A 20,967-nucleotide genomic window follows, 5' to 3' on the forward strand; every position below is an offset into this window, starting at 1 on the left:
CAAGGGCAGAGGAGCAGGAAGTGGAGGAGATGCAGTGGAGAGCATTGTCAACCACGTCTGTGGGGAAATTGCGGGCTTTGAAGAAGGAGGCCATCTGGGTTGTACGGTTTTGGAATTGGTCCTCCCAGGAGCAGATGCGGCGAAGGAATTGGGAGTATGGGATGGCGTTTTTTACAGGGGGCAGGGTGGGAGGAGGTGTAATCTAGGTAGCTATGGGAGTCTGTCGGTTTATAGTAAATGTCCGTGTTGAGTCAGTCACCCGAGATAGAAATAGAGAGGTCTAGGAAGGGGAGGGAGGAGTCTGCGACGGTCCAGATAAATTTGAGGTCGGGGTGGAAGATGTTAGTGAAGTGGATGTACTGTTCAACCTCCTCGTGGGAGCACGAGGTAGTGCCGATACAGTCATCGATGTAGCGGAGGAAAAGGTGGGGGGTGGTGCCAGTGTAGCTGCGGAAGATGGACTGTTCCACATATCCGAAGAGGCAGGCATAGCTGGGGCCCATGCGGGTGCCCATGGCTACTCCTTTGGTTTGGAGGAAGTGGGAGGATTGGAAAGAGACGTTGTTCAGAGTGAGGACCAGTTCAGTCAGTCAAAGGAGGGTGTCAGTCCTCACTTTCTCCTAGTCTACAGGGACCCCCAGATGATTTACTTGACTTAATGGAGGACTTTAACAAATTGGAACAACTCACTAGTAGCTGAGAGCACAAATGTGTCACACACTCCCAACAATCTAGACATAACAGAATTCCCCAATAACCCCGAAAACACAGAAATCAAACAATTCGATTCATTATAACTCAGACCCCAGATGGCATATCCACAACATGGACACGTGACAATACAAAATGTCTAGTACAGACCAGGGAAAAACAGACTGACCCAGAACATTGAATGGCAATGTCCAACATTCAGGGTATCGCCGTTAGAGGGAATGGCAGGATATGGGAACCGGGAGGACGCAATATTGCCATGTCCCCAGAGACTGAGGATTCACAACATACCGATGAATCTCTTTGGGTGCCTATTTGACGAATGTATTCATTCATGAAGCCAGGTGATGAAATAGCTGACAGCCATCCAAAGCGAGGTGCAACTGTTTCTGATGGTCCAAAATCTCATGCATTTCACACCTCTCTGTAGTCCCAGTGGGACCAACTCTTATTCCTGTACACACTGATGGGAGTAACCAGGTTACAATTCTTAGTTTTCCTCGCATCATTCACTGGATATAATCTCCATATCAGATTCTACCCATGGTCACAACAACCATCTCATCTTAGTCTTCAAATTTTCATCGTTGGTCACAACAACTGCATTTTTACATTTAATTCGTTCATCGTGATGACCACCTCATTTCAGTTTTTTCTGACCGCTCTGTGGTCAGGCCATTTAAAACCACCCTACCGCTAGAAACCAAGGTTGGAGAGTACCAGGCCTCTAAACCCAATTTAACATTCCACACGGGGTTCACATTCCTATTCTTTATAAAACAAAAGTGAGGGAGGGTTAAGGCATGTATATTATATTAGTTCAAAACTATTCAGATATTAGGCAATGGTAACAACAGAAACTATCGTGATCTCTCCCGGGGACAACCACAGCCACACAGAACATAACGAAGATATACTTCATCGGAATTGTCATCAGCACCGGAAACAACACACAAGAAACACCGAGCAGACCAGGAATATATGTGTTAGCCTAGTAAATATTCATTATCATGTTGTTTATATAAAATGTTCTATTGTTTATATAAAATATTCTGATTTTATGCTTTTTTGATTTATGAATATTTTTGTGGTTTTAACATTTTCATTATGGATTTTTCATTATGAATTTTTGTATATGTTTATTTTCTCCAATGTCTTATTTATTTTAATCTACCACTATTGGTTCATTTGTACTCAGCAACCCTTACTTGATTTGTTTGCTTCAGTTTTATAATATTTGTTTGACTTTTCCATTTTTTGGTATTTGTTTGTTCTCTCCAATGTCTTCGCTTGATCAGAACATGAGTCCGCATTTTGATATTCCATTTCGATCTTGTTTGATGACATTTGCTTGGATCTTAGTTAGGTGTGATTTTACCTGTAAGAGTTTAGTTGTTCAAGTGTGGGTTGTGTTTTGCTTGAACCTGGATGATAGTGTAGTCACTGCGTGGAAATTGGTCTATGATCGTGTGATCTATGACTCTTCGCATTCAGGATCAGGAGGTGGGACTGTAGCCAGGTGGGCCACTCAAAATGATGGATTTATGAAAACGGACAATAAATGAAGCATGATGGGAAGTTGTGACAAGCCTTAACCAAAGTGACTGTGCTAATAAACATCTTGCAGAATCCAGGCAGGCTGCAGCTACAGAAACAGTATGTAATTGACCCAGGAGCTGCAGACAATTACAACGTACACTCAAATTTGAATTGAATAGAATCAACTTGAATACCATTCCCAGGACAACTGGAATCTTGAGTTGTCTGCCTGACACAGGCACACCTCACACCCTTATTTAGAGAGGGCTACCTGACCTATGTGCACCTAACATCTCCAGGAAGGAATGCCCAAGGACCACCCTGCCATTGACATGTCAATGCCTGGTTGGGTCCAATCAATCTGAATGACAGAGCCTTTATTGATCTTTTGGAGAATACTAAAGACTAAATACTAAAAGGGCTGGAACTACTATTAAGTATAAGAATCACCACAATACCATTGTCAGAGGCAGTAACTTGAGGCCAACTATAAAGACACCTTTGGGACCACTGGCAGAAGACCAGACAATCATTGCCATGTGGATCAAGGCCAAGATCTAGTATGGTAGTGTATGATTTATCGTGTATTTTGATGTTGCAGTATTGTGTTAAATAAATATTGTTTATTATTACTAAGAGTCAAATCAGTTTCTTTGCTAGATGAGAATTAATACGCACTATGGCAGATGCAACACTAGCTAACTGGTTCATTTGAACTAGTTTAGCTTCTCCACTTCACCATTCACATAACCATAATCCTCCTTATGCAGGACAAAAAACAAACTTTAGCACCCTATTGTGTTGCTAATTTCAAATAGTAATTTTCTTATAATTGTGACTACCCCATCAACTTAATGGGAGCATTGTTTTGTCCTACTCTTAAATTGGAACAGTTCTCATTTGCACTCAAGTGAATAGTTTGGGGGAAAAAAGACTTTTTAAAAACAATGAGCAACTGCTTAGAACAAAGACACCATTCCAGAAGTTTATATAATTTATTGTGACAGTTTTTATACCTAGTAAATATATATTGTAAATCACTGAATTTGCTTCATATTCTGAATATAATCTGAGGATTTTAACATGAACATTATTCAATAAAGTGCAAATGTTAATCTCCTTCCAACTGACTTGAGCAGAGATAGTATATGTAATTGTAGATGATCAACACTTAGCTCTCTACATTAGCAAGAGCCACATTAATTTCAACACTCTTCACTGTAAACATCCCCCACAAAACAATTTCCTAAGCCACCAATCCTTCCTTCCTCACACCCCCAAAAGTTTTAACTGCATCGAGAAAAACTGACAGCAAGAACAAGAAGATGAAATCAGCCATAGCTCCCAACCCACGAGTTTACATGATAGTTTTCAAAATCATATAACGTTGCACATTGCTCAGAAAACACATTTTGGGTCTTACCTCTTTTGCAAAGTGGTACCACAATTGACAGATTTTCAACCAATCTGATTAGTTACATCTGAGGTAATCCTTTAAAGAGCATAAATTCATTTCCATTTCCATGTTATTTCCTGCTATTTAAAATATTCACCTTTTAACCAGCCAAAATGAGAAAACTCATCCACTGTGAAGGTGTTTTGGACTTAGGTACATTAGGTACTCCCCGCTGGTGTCTGCCCAAAATAAGTTACATCAGTTCCAACTATATAAAAACCCAGCTGTTTCAGTGGGAGGTTTCAATTTCAAACACCCAGTTCTGCAATATCTCAAACAAGACAGGTCAATCTGTAGCATGTGTGACTGAACAGAGCATGAGGGACTGAAGGGGGAGCTTTTTGACTGAGCAGAGTAATGAGAAACAGCAGGTACTGTCGACTGTCCCAGTCTTAAATTTATATTTAAATTCAGTTCTGAGAATGGATAGAAGTCACATAAGCATACCAGAATGAACTTGAATCCAGGTTCCATAGATGAAAAGACAACCGGTGTCATCTAAATCACAAGGAAGAGGGCTCAATCTTATGTTGCTCAATCTTAAAAGCACTGTACAGCTTTAATTAACAGGGACTGTGGATACGATCTTACAGTCATTTCTCTCAGTCAGGTGATGACTATGTAATTCCTCCATTAAATCATACATGGAGACAACTGAAAATAATGAATTAATTTTGCATACAATTTACATTATTTAACTTCGAGAAATCACCCTCGTATTGTTAGTTTCAGTCACAATTTGCTGTAGTCCACAGACTCTTCAAATACTCAGTGAACTGTTAACGTAGTGCACTACAGCAAACAAACTTCAGTAATCAAGCTTTGACACAAAATTATAGTTGTGAATCCGACCCCAACTGTCCCAAACGTGAAGAAAAAATTTATGACAAATGCATTACTGGATTTTGGCTCAAACAGATCTCATTTCAATTGGGCATGTCAACACATTATGATAAGGGGACTGAGGCCTCTCCCCAACACAGGGATTATATTCAAGACTACTCCTCCAATATCACATTCCGGGCACCTCCCATCAGTTTCCTCAAAAGTAGGATGTTTACTCCTTTTACGGAGCAGCTATTGATGTGGTGACAAAAGGATCACTCATAGTGCACTATCTCAAAGCCATCCTGCTATAGTTGGGTGGAAATACATAAACTGAATTTGACACGTCAGCATTCCAGGCTCCTTAATAATCAAGAAATTGCTCTGAGCACAAGAGTACAAAAAGTAAAAGTTTTAATCAATTTGTAGGGGAGCTTTCTGCGGCTTAACACTTAGCATGTCAAGATCCCTTTCGCCTATGCCAAGCTTTTGAATCAGCAACACAATCACAGTAAAAGTAGTGAAAGCTGCTAAAAGGATGTTTGCAGAAGAGCTCTTTCCCATCAGCAATGGAGAAACTGTCATTGAGTTATTTTGGTCTGTGTAAAAAGACTTGCATTGAGAGGGATTTTTACTACAGAATGTCTGAAACTCTACACAAGCATTTTTTTCTTTTTGTTTTGCAAGTGCAATTATTGCATAATGTAGCAGCCAAACTGCACACAAACAGCAACAAAATGATTTTTTGTTTACAGTTATACTGATTAAGCTGCTCTTCCTCAAAGTGTAGAGCGAGGGGACTTTTACAAGTCAACAGTACTTTTATATGGCGTAACAAAAATACAAGAAGTTTCCCCATTTACAAAATAAAATTTCCCAGAAATACTTCATTTCCTAGTGCTATCACCCATATTAAAATGGTCAGCTGGACGCCGGTAAGTTAGTATAGTACTGACGAGCAAGTAATTTTCAGCAGCAAGTGCTGTAGAATTGTGGAATAAACTCTCTCTACAAAACCTATTGTACACAGCCTGTACAATTCTTATTCAAGTTATTGGAGAAACATGCTCGTAACTTGTATTAATGGTCAACAGCTAGATCATTTACATGTTAAAACCTCTCTCAGACTGAAGAATGCAAAAGAGGAGCCTTATGACTACTTCTGATTCTAATTCCTTTGAAAATTGAATAGGCAGGGTGAGGGGAGTGGTTTCAGGAATATTCGGAATGTTTGAGAAACCAATTACTTTGATGTTTATTCCACGTTTCATGTATTTTTGTCTTGTACTGCAATATGCAAGGAAAAGGTGACATCTTTCTGGCATGTACAAAGGGAGGGAGGTGGGGTTTAGAGGTCACTGATAATCTATATGAAATAATCTCATCATTTCAGTGACCCCATCAAATTAGCACCTTGTAAACAATTCTGACATTACATTGTAGATAACATAGCACCCCAATTATTGCATTTCAGGTGGCTACAATACAATGATTTATGGATGGTTAACAGCCCAGGTGGTGAACTTTACTGCCTTTGGATAAAGTCTATTATCAATGTTATCTAGTGTGTTCCCATTTTTAAAATGTCGATAAACTAAAATTTCTAGCAATTTCTGTTCTCAGATATAAACCTTGCTATGCTCATTTCAAAAGTCCTTCAAATTATTTCTTTTTGAGAAGAATTCCTCAGGAAACATCCCAAAACCTTAAAGGATTTCAGATCCCTGAGTATGTTGGAATTTCCTGTTGTTTTAAGAGGCCAGAACATCTGCCTCAGTCCAAAACACTCAACATGATCCAAAAGTATTTCAAGCACGACTGTTAAACAACTGAGCTTCCAGTTTACAGCACTGAAGTGAAAATCTATATACAAAGTTCAAATACAAATCCAATTCGGCAAGGAATAGTATATACATAATCTGTAGTCAACTAATTTGACCTTCTGCAGATCAGAACCTCCCTGCATATCAAGGTGTGAAGAAATTAAGCTGAATGTTGCAGTAAAACCATGTACAAATACATCACTGCCTTGTTCACAAACAAGGTTAGTCTTTTTGTTGTACTTCATAAAATACTTAAGACAAGTCAGAGTGTTAATGCAACGGGAAGTTACAATCAAAACTTTGAGCATATTCATTCCAAAGACATTAGAAGTCCACATCAGACACAATTTCCAATACATCTTTAAACCCATGGTGAATTAGGGTCAAAGTGAATGCTCCACACTGCATAGATTAGAATCTGGTGGAAGATCTCCAAATCCTAAACAATCCATTTTAAAATATGGCTCCCATCAGCTTCAACTAAGTCCAAAACAAATGGCATCACTAATCAGGTCCTTCAGCTTTTTTTAGTTCAAAGGGAAAGGAATGGAATTGAATACACAGTTAAAAAGCAAGCAATAGGATTGATTCTGCCTCACCACAGCCCGAGAATCAAGCTTTTGTTTGCTTCATCAGGTGTCTCCCAACCTTCCAGGATTAAGCAGCACATCTGAAAGAGTCTTCACAATTAACCAGCATTGCCTTTCAAGAAGATCGAACAATGTAAAGCAATCGTTCCCAGCAGCAAAAGGAGTAACATCCAACAATATAATCATTATTTATATGCAGGCAATTAATAGTTACAAGGTAGGTACAATAAAATAGCTCAGTGTAGTCTGGATTCTATTTTGGAGGGGGGCTGTTCCCTGTCCCCACCGATGCACTGTGGGCAATTCAAGAGGATTGCCCTAAATGTTTTGTTAAAACAAACTAAAAGTTCACTGATTAATTCAATGCAGTGATGCTCCTAATTATATCAAATGATGGCCATACATCAAAACTGCCAGAGATCATCAAGGGGGAAGACACTTATTTCAACAGCCCAATATCCCTGCACAAGCAGCAGTAAGTGGACCAATGCAAATGGTATGGCTTTCTGTTTACTAACTTTGTGTAGCTGTTATTTAGTGAAAACTTTTAAACCATACTGCAGATAATGTCCTTTTTTAAGGAACAAATATGGAATCTTTTATAGAGAATGAAGAAAAAAAAACACGATTCATCAGAAATAAAGGAAATATCTCAATTCACTGTGGGTAAAATGGAGGTTGGTGTCTGCAAATTCCCTGGAGACAGAGGCGGTGATGGCATTCCATTGGGCAGAAGACCCCCCAGCTTCGGCTTCAAATCATTCCACACTTCACTCATCTGGAACGAGGCAAAACAAAATCATCATTCAGTAATTAGCAATTCAACCAGTACTTCAAAACAGCACTGAAGGAGAATCGAAACTACACTAAATATGATAAAACATGAACCCCTTCAGAGCCATCTGCCACCTGATCAACTGAAGAACCAATAAGCATGAAGAATGCATAGAAAGGTTGGACACAGTGGCAATGCCTTGTGCAGTTGAACAGCTGAATAAACTTAAAATGTGTTCAAATGAATACGAGCTAGTGTCAAGGATGTAGCTGCTGTGTAGACAACTGCCAGAAGACACAAATCAGCAGGAAGAGTGGCAAAAGAAATCGCTATAAAACGTTAGCCACTACCATAGGCCCAGCCCATACCTCTCGGTGCCCTTGAATCTGCGAATCAATGAAAGCAGTCAGCACATGGGAGATGATGTGTAGGTAGACATGGATGAGTTGAGTCTCCTGGTGCAGGCAATACATCGAGAAATAGTTCCGAAGCTCCATGGTCAAGATTGTATTCTCTTGCTGAAATACAAGATCTCCTTTGATGCCAACTTTAATGAAAATGAAACAGAAACTACAACAGTGCACAATTACAGAAATTATACTCAACCTCCTCTCTCACACAAGAATTTAGCAGTTTATTGCCAGTCTGATGGAATGCCACAATTTTAAAAGTAACCTGGAGTTGCTGTAAATGTATTTATGGCATTAGTGACAGCTACTGCTGCACAGGAATTGACCAGAAACATGAGTTGGAGCAGGGAGAACAAAGGGACTATGACACAATGATATAGCTTCCACATACCCCTACCCACCACCTCCATATTATTCTTAGATTAATCCTAAATTCTTACAATATTTCCTAAATAATAAACTCTGCCCTTAAATGTTTTAAAGCATTCCTTTTCAGAAAGTCAAAACCTTGCATCATAGCCCCGCCTCAGCTTCCTTCCAAAATCATTTTTCCAAACAACATACTGTACATTGGCTCCCTATCTAGAAATTCAAGTTGAAAACTTTCATCTGCATGGTCAAAACCATCCATGGCCACACTCCTTCATATTTTTGTAACCACCTCTGGTTCCAAAACTCTCCAAGATCTCCGAACTTTTCCAATTCTGGCCTCTTGCATACCCCCAACCACTAAAACAAAATAAAGAAATAATCACAGACACTGGAAACCTGAAACAAAAACAGAACTTTGTGGAGAAATTCAGCAGATCTGGCAGCATCTGTGGAGAGAAAGCAGAGTTAATGATTTGAGTCTAGTGACCCAGTGGACTCAAAACTTTAACTATTTCTTTCTCCACTGATACTGCCAGACCTGTGGAGTTTCTCTAGCAATTTCTAATTTTGTTTTAAATTATTTCCCCATTGGCACTTGGCTTCAGTTTACATAGTCCCTGGAATTCCTTTCTGAAACCTCTGTTGCTCGGTATTCTTCTCTTCAACTACAGAAGCACCTTAACACCTATCTTCCCCAAAAATTATTTCACGTAGCTTGCCTTCAAATTTTATTAGATTACACTCTTGTGACAGAGTTTGGGATGTTTTACTATGTTAAAGGCAAAAAGTAAACACAAGTCATTGTCACCTGAAACCCTTGCTCAAGATCATTCAACCACCAACGTCAATTTCTTGGAAGAGCCTTATGCTTGTGGCTCAACAACATGAGAAGACCTGCTTATGATTGCTCTCTTGACATAAAATGTAGACCTGGACTCAGAATTATTCTCCATATTCAAACTATATTGTATTACACATCTTTCAAATGTTCACAACACCCTGTGATCATGAATCAGCAACTCATTCACTCAGTTCAATCAGTTTCTCTTCATCAAATATTTGTTGGATCAAAGAGACAGCTATTATCCCCTAAGTTCCCAAATGACGAAATAATAATTTTAACATGGCAATAGAAGGGTATATTAAACTTAAGTTAATTCAGACAAGTCTTCAGTAACAATAAAAAAAGCAGAGCACCTGTACGATCCGTGACTCCAGTTGCTCCACAGAAATCTGCTCCTTGTTTTGCACAGTTACACTCATCATCTGCCGTTTCATGGAGCTGTATTTTTGCAATGCTCGTTGGTGCTCATGAAGGACACCTTTCTCATGACGTTCACACAAATCCTTAAAGCAAAAATTCCAAATATGAGCAACTCAATTTGAAGTTGATAGATTAAAACAAACTTCCAATTGATATCATGTTCATAAATCTGCCTAAATTAATTTATATCGTGTCATCCTGCAGATACATCATCAGCATCTTCTTAAAGCTTGTCACCATTGCTGGCCAGAATATTAGAATGGAGCACTCTCAACAGTCAATAAGTGAAGCCAGACCAGCCTTCCTGTTTGGAACAAGTAACAGCACTATGGCTAAACTAAATTAAAAACACCTACATCAAAATTTGCTCAGTCCAAATATGACCCTGATTAGAAAGGTAACAGTTACATCTGATACATAAGTGCACCTCTCATTTCTGCATACTGGCTGACACATTAGAACACAGTTTGGATATGCTTCAAACGCAATTACTACAGTAGTAGCACTGACCTTGTAGGACTGCAATAAATCCAGAAAGAGGTTGAGTTTTTCGACCACTTCCTCCTCTTCTCGTTTCCCCTGTTCAAGACATGAAACAAACTTAACAGCTGTGCAGCAAGTTTCTATGCTCTGAATAAAGCTCATTTGTCCCTCCTTCTACTTCTCCAGTTGACCTGTGACCAATTTGCCATAATGTCACTCTTAATCTAGCCATTGGAAGGCACACACAAGTCACCCTCCAAATACTATGTTGAAAGTCACACCAAATATTTGGTGTAGTGCAGATACAATCAACATGGTCCATGAACCTCCATCAAATGTTACTGACTCTGGGGTACAGGTTCCCAATTACATGGATGCAACACCACTCTACAATTGCTAATATGAACAGTGTCAGCAAGGCTCAGTGGGTAGCACCCATGTCTTGGATTCAGATGATTATAATTTCATATTTCATTCCAGAAGTTAAAGCTCAAAATATTGGCTGATACTTTCTGTGCACTGATGGAATGTTACACTATTGAGGATGCCATCTCTCAGAGGATATTTTAAACCAAGGCCTCATTTATCCTCATTGGAATATAAAAGATGCCGGGAGCTGATAAAAGCAGGAATGCTCTCCTCCATCTCCTAGCCAATGTTTAACTCTCATTCAACGTCATGAACTGACAAATTATTTGACAATTATCACACTGATGTTTGAGAACATGCTGTGTAGCAAATAACTCTTGAAAAATTAGACAATTACAAAGTACTTCACTGGGTTTTGCACATCACGAAATGCGCCTTGCAAATGTCAGACCTTACATATTTGCAGTCGAGTGGCAGAAGTCAGTTTCCAACTACTGGACTTGCCTGTTGTGCAGCTTTGTCAGCAAGTAATGCAAACTCCACAGATAAGCCTTTAAGGGCTTGCTTCAGAGTACTCCACGTGTTGCTTGCTGCTGATGCCCATGATGGAACTGGCGTTGTATCAGAGCCTAAGATACTGCAATACATTTTTAAAAATATAAGTTAGAGAAATAAGACTGTAACAGAAGCAGAGAAACACATTAGAAAAATCACTCCTGACCACACAAAGCAAACCCCTGGACTGGATCCCCATCATTGATGGACAGTGATGGTAATGTGTGACATCTACACGATTCCAACAATTCACCAAGGTTCATGGACAAGATCTTCCAAATTCACAACCTTCAGCATCCAGAAGGACAAGAGCAACAGATATGCAACAGCACAACCACCAGCAAGCTCCACTCCAAGCAACCCAGAATCCTACCTTAGAACTATAGGTTCCTTCACTGGCAATGGATCAAAACTTTGTAACGCCCTTCCTAACAATTGGGGTACTGCACCTCATAGACTTGTAAAAAGAGGTGAGAAAGTCTACAGCCTTAAAACTTGTCTTTAAACATTTAGACTAAAATGTAATGCTGAATTATAGAACACATTTATTGCACTCAAAAACAGGCAGGCAGGAAGGCTCAGAAAAAAGGGGGAACTCAAGAAATGCAGAAGATAGAGACATCTGGGCTCACCAAGTGATAACAGAATGCTGGAAGGAAATTAAGAACATTTGCCTAAGCATCGGTGAATCTGTGTGAACAGGACACCAAGTGATAATATTCACAGTCATTCCCTTGTGAAATTAATGACAATGTTTGATTCTGAGCCTGAAACGAAACTCGGTACTATTAAAAACCTTGTAATCAACGGTCAGATCCTGTCAATTATAATGGATTCTTATTATTCCTTGCAAATGGGACAGGCACAGAGAGAAAAACATCTTTGCTGTTAGACGACCATGACTTAAGAGTTCAAAAGGATACTAGAGAGAGAGACCATTTTAATGCTGAGACTATTGAAGCCAATAGAAAATTAACTCTTCGTACTTATCTGCTGTGGATTGAATTTATTTACATTTTGGGACTTTATGATGATATTGAGTAGCCATTACCGGTTATTAAATACAAACTCTGTAAAAGGTAATATTGATGAAGCTTTAACTTACTTACTGTTGTTGCAGACCACTCTGCAGATCTGACAGACTGTCCCACTATCAATTCTAACCAATCAATCTTAATGTCTTAATTGAATTTGAATCACAACCCTGAAAAGAAAGCATGTTTAATTTGAAAACTAATGATTCAGTTTAAGTGCAACCTTCTGATAACATCTCAACCTTGGGTACAGAATGATTCAGTGCTTAAAAAGGAGTCTGTTCCTAGCTTTAAAAAAAAAAGTTATTCTAAGCCTCACATTGAAGAGATTCTGGCACAATGTGTCAGGAAGCTATTTTATGGTCAAACGTTTGCCCTTCTTGCTAAGAAGCCATTTTGTAAAATAATTGTATCAGACGTGAGCTGTGCAGGTTTACCTTATGAACTCTCCAATTAGCTCAGACTGGTACCTCTTTATAATAGGTGGTTATCTCACTAGCAGGCACCTAACTCGGTTGGGTAAGTTTTTCCCACCTGATGAATGGCTTAGGGCCTGTAGGAGTGATTGGTCAAGCATACACAGACCTGTCAATTAACTTTTCTTCTTTACAACTGTTATCTGTCTAATGAAGACCATGCAATTTTTTAAAAAAAATTTGCCTAAAGGGAACCCACTTTGTATCAGTACATCGGAGTAGCCTGCTGGGGCACTTGAAGAGCTGGTACCCTATTCTGTGAGATTATTAGAACCTAGTTAGTTTAGCTTATAGGGATCAGTGCTATGTTGTAACAGTGATGCTATTAATGAATAAAGGGGATGACTAAAATTCAACTAAACTGTCTCAGAGGTTTTTATTCCAGACTTCCAAACAGTACGATCTCCGGGACGAACCGAGAGAGAGGCTTTACAGATCTAAGTCCACAAGGGTTTCCCTGGGCCGTCTCAAATCTCCACTTTATCAATTCGGCGCCGAGAGCAGGGTTCCAACAAGGCCACACCCACAATCAGAGTAAGATGCTCCAGTCAGAGGTCCTCTGCTCAGCAATTTCTTTCTTTCCCTCTTCGCACCAGTTTCCACCCCCTTCAACGTCTTAAACTACCCTCGCACTTTATAGACACACTTTATTCTCATTCGGGACTTTTAAATTGTGTTTTCCCATGCTGATTTTTAAAAAAGTTAGCTCTGCCAACCAAATACCCAATCCAAATTTGGGTCCACTACATGGAGAAAACCTTCAAGACCATCAATAATATCCTTTTTGGCATAAAATTCACTCAAGAGGAAAACAACAACAAACTGCCACTCCTAGATGTCACTGTAGAGGAAAGAGCCAAAGGAGCATCTACAGGAAAACATCACATAATGGACCAAATATTGAACTACAGTAGCAATCATCCCAACACCCACAAAGCTGCATTAGAACATCATTTCAATGAGCCACTGCAGCACAGAGAAACTACAAAGAGCAGGGAAAAATCACCTGTAATCAAAAAGAACGGGTACTCAATGAATGCAGTCCACCGATTTCTCAGCAACAAACAAGCAGACAAAATGCATCCAGAAATCCTAGCCACTCTCCGCTACAGCAAAGACATCTCAGAAATGACTGCCAGACTACTCAGACCTCTTGGCATCATGGCAGCCCACAAACGCACCAACACACAAAACAGCAGCTAATTAATTAGCTTGAAAGACCCCATACAGACAACAAGCAAAACTAATGCCATTTACAAAATACCTTGCAAGAACTGTAACGCTACATTGGACAACAGGCAACAAACTAGCCACTAGGATACAAGAACATCAACTAGCCACAAAAAGACATTACCTAATCTCACTAGTATCCTCACATACAGATGAAGGAGGACACCACTTCAATTGGGACAACACATCCTTCCATAGCAAGCCAAACAAAGACAAGAAGCATGGCATTTCAACTGGAACCCTATCAACACACACATCGACTTGGACCCCATTTACCACCCTCAGAAAAAGAACAGGAAATGACATCACCAACCCAAGGAAGTACAAACACTAAATAGAAGCGGGTCACTAACACCAGTGCTTCACCAGAGGCTCACTGATAACGTTACCTGATATGGTGACAAAACGTCTGAAAATGAACTTTCCAGCTCAGCGAGTAAACTTACATACAGAACCTAAATTTCTGTACTTGGGTACCCAGTACCTAAACTGGCACCAAGAGGTGACATTATAAGTTTTTCACTGTAATTGTTCAAGTGCACATGACAATAAAAGGATATTCTATTCTGTTCTCAACCTCTACAACCGAGGAGGACAAGGGCAGCAGATGCACAGGAAAACCACTACCTGCAAGTTCCTTCCAAGCAACAGATTCCTCACTTCGAACCCTTTCACTATTCTTTCACTGTCACTGGGTCAGAATCCTGAAACTCCCTTTCAAACATATTTGTGAGTGCAACTGCAATGACTCACCACAACTTCTCAAAAGTTAATTAAAGATGGGCAATAACTACAGAATAAGCCAGAAAAGCCCACAACCCAGGAACAACTTTTTAAAAAAATCAAACTTGGGCATATGCCATCTGCAGAATCCGCTGTACTGCTTTATAGTCACCAAGTCAAAATCTGGAGCATTCTTCCAAACAACAATTTGGGACTGCTTTAGTTCAAAGTGGCAGGTCACTAGAATCAGAGTCATACAGAATGGAAACAGACCTTTCAGTCCAACTTTGTCCATGCCGAACAAGTTTCCCCAAACCAATCCAGTCCCATTTGCCTGCATTTGGCCCATTTCCCTCTCAACATTTCCAATCCAAAGGTCTTTCAAATGTTATAACTGCATCTATATCTACCACTTCCTCTGGCAGTTCATTCCACATATGAAGCACCATTATGAAAAAATTGCCCCTTAAATCTTTCTCCTCCAACCTTAAAAACATACACCCTAGCTTTGAACTCACCCATCCTACAGAAATTCGAACTGTTTAGTCCTGGCAACATCCGTGTAAAGTTTTTCTGAACCGTCATCAATTTAATAATATCCTTCCTACAGAATGGCAACCAGAACTGTACATAGTACTCCGAAAGTGGCCTCACGAACATCCTGTACAAAGCCAACACAATGTCCCAACTCCTATACTCAAATGGTCTGAGCAATGAAGGCAAGTATGCTAAACGCACTCTTAACCACTGCCTACCCGTGACACAACTTTCAAATAACTATGTAACTGAACTCCTAGGTCTCTGTTTGACAACACTATCCAGAGCCTTGTAAGTAACTGCGTAAGTCCTGCACTTGCTCATTTTACCAAAATGCAGTACCTTGCATTTATCTAAACTCCAGCTGTTGCTCCTCAGCCAATTGATCAAGATTTCTTTGTAATTTTCAAGAATCTTCTTCACTGTCACAACATCACCAATATTGGCATCATCCACAATCTCACTTATCATGCCTCCTAAATTCTTATCGAAATCAACAGTGAACCCAGCACTAATCTCTGCAGAACACAGCTGGTCACAGGGCTCCAGTCTGAAAAATAACCATCCACTATCACCCTCTGTCTCCTACTGTCAAGCCACTTTTGTATCCAACTGGCAAGCTTACCTCGAATCCCATGTGGACTAACTTTATTAATCAGTGGACAAGAACAAACCACGACAAGCAGACCAAACACAGTCAGAAACCCTAACCACCTTACCATACCAAGAAGTTTCAGAAATGACAGCCAGACTACTAAGACCCCTCTGAATCCTAGTAGCACACAAACCCACCAACACTCCCAAACAAAAACTAAAACTTAAAAGACCCAGTACAACCCACGGACAAAACCGTGGTTATGGGCAGCACGGTGGCACAGTGGTTAGCACTGCTGCCTCACAGCGCCAGAGACCCGGGTTCAATTCCCGCCTCAGGCGACTGACTGTGTGGAGTTTGCACGTTCTCCCCATGTCTGCGTGGGTTTCCTCCGGGTGCTTCGGTTTCCTCCCACAGTCCAAAGATGTGCAGGTCAGGTGAATTGGCCATGCTAAAATTGCCCGTAGTGTTAGGTAAGAGGTAAATGTAGGGGTATGGGTGGGTTGCGCTTCGGCGGGTCGGTGTGGACTTGTTGGGCCGAGGGGCCTGTTTCCACACTGTAATGTAATCTAAAAAAAAAACCAACGTCGTCTACAAAATTCCATGCAAGGACTGCCACAAACACTACATAGGACAAACAGGAAGAAAGTTAGCCACCAGGATACACGAACACCAGCTAGCCACAAAAAGACACGACCCTCTCTCCCTCATAGCACTACACACGGATGAAAAGAAACCACCATTTCGACTGGGATAGCAACAACACATCTGTCCTGGGACAGGCTAAGCAAAGACATACCAGAGAATTCCTAGAGGCCTGGCACTCCAACCACACGCCATAAACAAACACAGATCTAGATATCATCTATCAACCCCTCAGAAAACGAACAGGAAATGACATCACCACAAACCCCAGGAACCCCATCCAGGACAAAGATATAAATAGAAAGCAGGAGACAACAGCTTCGCCTCACTTGGAGGTCGCCACTGATGATGTTACCTAGCCAGGTAATGAAACGTCTGGATATCAAACCTACAGCTCAGCGAGCAAACCTACACCCTAAACCTCAACCTGAGCTACAAATCTTCACAAACCTTGCAATGTACCATGTGGAATGTTGTCAAAGGCTTTAATGAGGTCGATGTAGACAACAACTAATGCTCTTCCCTCAATTCTTTCGCACAAAACCATACTGTTTATCCCAGATCAGTCCTTGCCTCTCCAAATGCATGTAAATCCTTTCCAAATCCCCCTAGCAATTTATCCACCACCAATGTCAGAACTGAATGGCCGATAATTCCAGGCTTCTCTTTACACTTTTATAAATAAAGACACATTATCCATCCTCTGGCACCTCACTCATGGCTGAAGATACAAATACCTCTGGTTGGGCTCAACAACTTCTTCCCTAAATTCCCACAACCTGCGATACACCATCAAGTCCCAGAGATTTATCCAACTTTATGTTTAAGATCTTCAGCAACTTCTCTTCTGTAAGATGAACTGTTTTCAAGATATCAATATTTATTTACCCGAGTTCCCTACCTCCATTTCTTTCTCCACAGAAACTGACACAAAATATTAATTTAGTATCGCTCCCATCTCCTGTGGTTCCAAATTGACAATCTGGTCTGTCTTTAAAAGGGCCCTAATCTCTCCCTTGTTTCTCTTTGCTCTTAATGTCCTTATAGAATTTCTTTGGATTATCCTTAATCTTAACTGCTAAAGTTATCTCATATCCCTGTCATGCCCTCCTGATTTCTCTCTTAAAAAGTCCCTGAAACGCCTTACACTCCAAGAGATTTACATGATGCCAGTTGTTTATCTCTAACATATGCCTCCTCCTCATTCCTGACTAGCGCATCAATATCTTTATTCATCCACTGTTTCCTATTCTTACTAGCCTTACGCTTCACTCTAACCCCCAGAACATAATGCATCTTAACTCTAGTTATCTCACTTTTCAAAGTCTCTCACTTGCCAGTATCCCTTTACCTGCGAAAATCTAATCAACTTTTGAAAGTTCCTGTCTCATACCATCAAAATTTGCCTTGCTCCAATTAAGAGTTTAACTTTTATACAAGGCCTATCCTTTTCCCTAACTATTTTTTAATTAATATAATGATGATCACTGGCCCCAAACTGCTCCCCCACTAATACTACAGTCACTTGCCCTGCCTTATTTCCCAAGAGAATGTCAAATGTTGCTCATTCTCTGATGGTACATCCACATACTGATAAAGAACATTTCTTTGAACACATTTAACAAATTCCTCAGCATCTCAGACCTTGACACTATGGCAAGTCCTAGTCTATGTTTAGCTAAGTTAAAATCCTCTCCTACTACAACCCTATTATTCTTACAGATATCTGCATATTTGCTTCTCAGTTTCCCATAGACTATTGGGGGGCCTATAGGTACAATCCTATTTGGTGATCAGGCCCTTCTTATTTCAAAGTTCCACCCATTTGGCATTATTAGACAATCCCTCAGAAATATTCTCCAGGTACAGCAGTAATGCTTTTCCCAGTCAAAAATGCCACTAGCCCACCTATCTTGCCATCCTTTCTATCCTTCTTGTACCATCTAAACTCTGGTACATTGAGCTACTAGTCCTGTCCTCCCCACCCCAAGGAATGGTTCTGTAATAGCTCTGATGTCCCAGTCCCATGTTCCCATCCACAAGGGTACTAATAAATTCTATCCTTGCCAATGATACTGAAATCCCACAGAAAAGTAGAAATTGGTCACTAGTATGACTGTACAGGCTATGAATAATTGGTAAAGCTTGTGTATTTAACAAGGGGTTCGCTTTAAAACTAATTCTTTGGCTGTAAGTGCTTTAAGACATTGCAAGTTTGTGAAAGGAGCTTAAACCTTGCAAGTTTGTTCTTATCTTAATAAGCAGAAAACACATGCTAAACTCCAAGACAATTTAATCTTGTTTGTCACTTGAAAACAGTGCATGCAGTCCCATATTGTCAGCTTCAGTTAGTATCCTCAGCCTGCAGGAGATTGAATTCTGTCAGCACAAAAATTTCCTGCAATAAAGCACCAGAAGTATTTCTCCACTTTAATTCATGATGGCCCCTGGACTTCTCCTGGGGAATGCAGGCAGTTGCTATTTTGAGTCTCATTCAGTCACTGACCCTATAACTTGACGCTTTCTGTATAATTCCACGCCTGTGAAAACAAGCAAACTACAGCTGTTTCCAATCATACAGTTGCCAGGCAAAAAAACATTCTGTCTCTTGCTTTCTCTCCCTTTCACCCTCTATCTTGCACTTCACTGGTACATATTGCCTTTTGAATTCCTGAAAATTAATTCTTCTCGCTCCTTCACTGAACAGAATTCTGTTCAATACTTATGTAATTTGCAAATGGTGATTGCTATTGCTATGTATTACTTGAAACCTAGTTGAGCCAACAGCTTCCAAAATATAATCACTATAAGTTTTCATTATCAAAGTCCACCCACAAAAAGTTTTCAATGCCTCATTGTGCATGATGTCCCCCATACCCAGCTGAAAACGATACATTTTAAGTTGACTTCATTTTCTTCTGTACTTTTCCTCACCTTTCTTATCCAATGTCTTTGAACTGAACTGCTCCATTAAACTGTCACCAAATGCAGTCAGCTCAATATTTCCCTCTCTCCACACAGAACTACATCATACCCTTCTGCTCAACACTGCAAGAATATGGAGTGACTGATTTCAATACTGAACTCCATGACAAAAAAAGGTGTATCACTACCCATCCAGATTAACCTTGACAAAAATACTTCCAGAGGTGAGTGGTGAGATTGAGTAGGGGAAAGAAAGAGAGACAGCAAGAAAGAGAAAGCTACGAAAATACACAGAGCTCTCCTACTAAGCTGAGAGAAAGGTGAAAAAGAACAAAAAAAAAGCACCTTGGCCCATCCCCAAATCCAAGCAGAGCTGTAGAGGGGCACAAATAAGGAAGAGTACATGACACAGGGATTAGCAAGTTTGACAAAAACAAATCTTAAAGTTGTTCAAAATTCCAGACACAGGTCCACAGCATCAGGCAACCAGGTTGTGACAAAACAATCTACATTGTGGAAAGTCTGAACACTTGCCTCAGCTCCTTCCCAAACAGCAGGAGATCGGTGGCATTCTCGGCAGATCTGTTTGCCATTCTCTCTGCTCGGTCCCTTAGCTTATGGAAGCTGTTATAGATGTTTCGAATCAGCTCTCTACTGGCACCAAACTGAGCCTGAATATCAGGAGGAAGTAGTTCCTGCATTTTACATGGGTTTGGGTGGGGTGTAAGAAGAAAATTGTTTACATAAACAATTGAACATGTGGAATTTATGCACCAGTAATTATTGTCTTTTCCTTCATTCACACAATTGCTGCTGGACACCTCCTTCCTTGAAGTGAGCAACTGCAGAGTGTCAAACACAATTGGCATATTGTGTTTATAAACTTGAGTTCCAGAGACTCGAGCACAGAATCTAAATTGACACACTCATCTTAGCAGAAAGTGAGGACTGCAGATGCTGGAGATCAGAGCTGAAAATGTGTTGCTGGAAAAGCGCAGCAGGTCAGGCAGCATCCAAGGAACAGGAGAATCGACGTTTCGGGCATAAGCCCTTCCTGAGGGCTTATGCCCGAAACGTCAATTCTCCTGTTCCTTGGATGCTGTCTGACCTGCTGCGCTTTTCCAACAACACATTTTCAACACTCAGCATCACATAATCATAGCTGTCTGAAATCTAGCCTGGCAGCAGCATGTAAGCATTATTCAAAAAGCAGAGCAGCCCCCACCCGCACCCCCGTGACCTGTCCAAAATACTTATCCCATAACCAACATTGAAACAGGTGGTTTAGTTATTTCTTTAAAAGACATATGGAAACCTCCTTTTCCCAAAACACCAATTTAAAATTCCTTAAGGAGATAAAGGTTTACATTATGTCATGATGTTACATAATATGAAACAAAGACATGCAAATGTTTTTGAGGGACAGATTAGCCACAGTTTAATTGGACATCAGAACAGGTTCAAGGTACTGAAAAGTTGACTTCTGTTCTTATGCACCATCTGGAGCCCCCATATTCAAAACCACAGTACAGATCCTTTCATGTCACTCAATAAAAGTTGTTCAACAGGGTATAATGCACTCCCTCAATAGATCTGTCGCCAACAATTCTTAATGTTAGATTCCAGAATG

General features: G+C 40.2%; 2 protein-coding genes across 6 annotated transcripts in view; both read right to left on the reverse strand.

The window, feature by feature from the left end:
• Positions 1–7,092, reverse strand: part of mrm2 (mitochondrial rRNA methyltransferase 2) — a 940,693-nt gene extending 933,601 nt beyond the window's left edge. For 2 of the 3 annotated variants that reach the window (XM_087997732.1, XM_087997731.1), the window contains exon 1: positions 6,954–7,081. In XM_087997732.1, coding sequence (XP_087853858.1) covers positions 6,954–7,024 — 71 coding nt within the window. In that variant the 5' untranslated portion in view covers positions 7,025–7,081. Of the gene's footprint in view, positions 1–6,953 lie in introns of all 3 variants that reach the window. The other variant, XM_043711813.2, reaches the window with a different exon arrangement.
• The window catches only part of snx8a (sorting nexin 8a), a 47,335-nt gene that overhangs the window by 10,390 nt on the left and 15,978 nt on the right, over positions 1–20,967 (reverse strand). For 2 of the 3 annotated variants that reach the window (XM_043711812.2, XM_087997733.1), the window contains 6 exons: positions 19,872–20,032; positions 11,122–11,254; positions 10,276–10,344; positions 9,699–9,848; positions 8,088–8,237; positions 3,232–7,722 (listed from right to left, as the gene is read on the reverse strand). In XM_043711812.2, coding sequence (XP_043567747.2) covers positions 7,597–7,722; positions 8,088–8,237; positions 9,699–9,848; positions 10,276–10,344; positions 11,122–11,254; positions 19,872–20,032 — 789 coding nt within the window. In that variant the 3' untranslated portion in view covers positions 3,232–7,596. Of the gene's footprint in view, positions 1–3,231; positions 7,723–8,087; positions 8,238–9,698; positions 9,849–10,275; positions 10,345–11,121; positions 11,255–19,871; positions 20,033–20,967 lie in introns of those variants that run through there. The other variant, XR_015760551.1, reaches the window with a different exon arrangement.

The sequence above is a fragment of the Chiloscyllium plagiosum genome, unplaced genomic scaffold, assembly GCF_037043375.1.
Source record: "Chiloscyllium plagiosum isolate Xiang-an unplaced genomic scaffold, Cpla_swu_hap1 HiC_scaffold_20, whole genome shotgun sequence".
Classification (NCBI taxonomy): Eukaryota; Metazoa; Chordata; class Chondrichthyes; order Orectolobiformes; family Hemiscylliidae; genus Chiloscyllium; species Chiloscyllium plagiosum.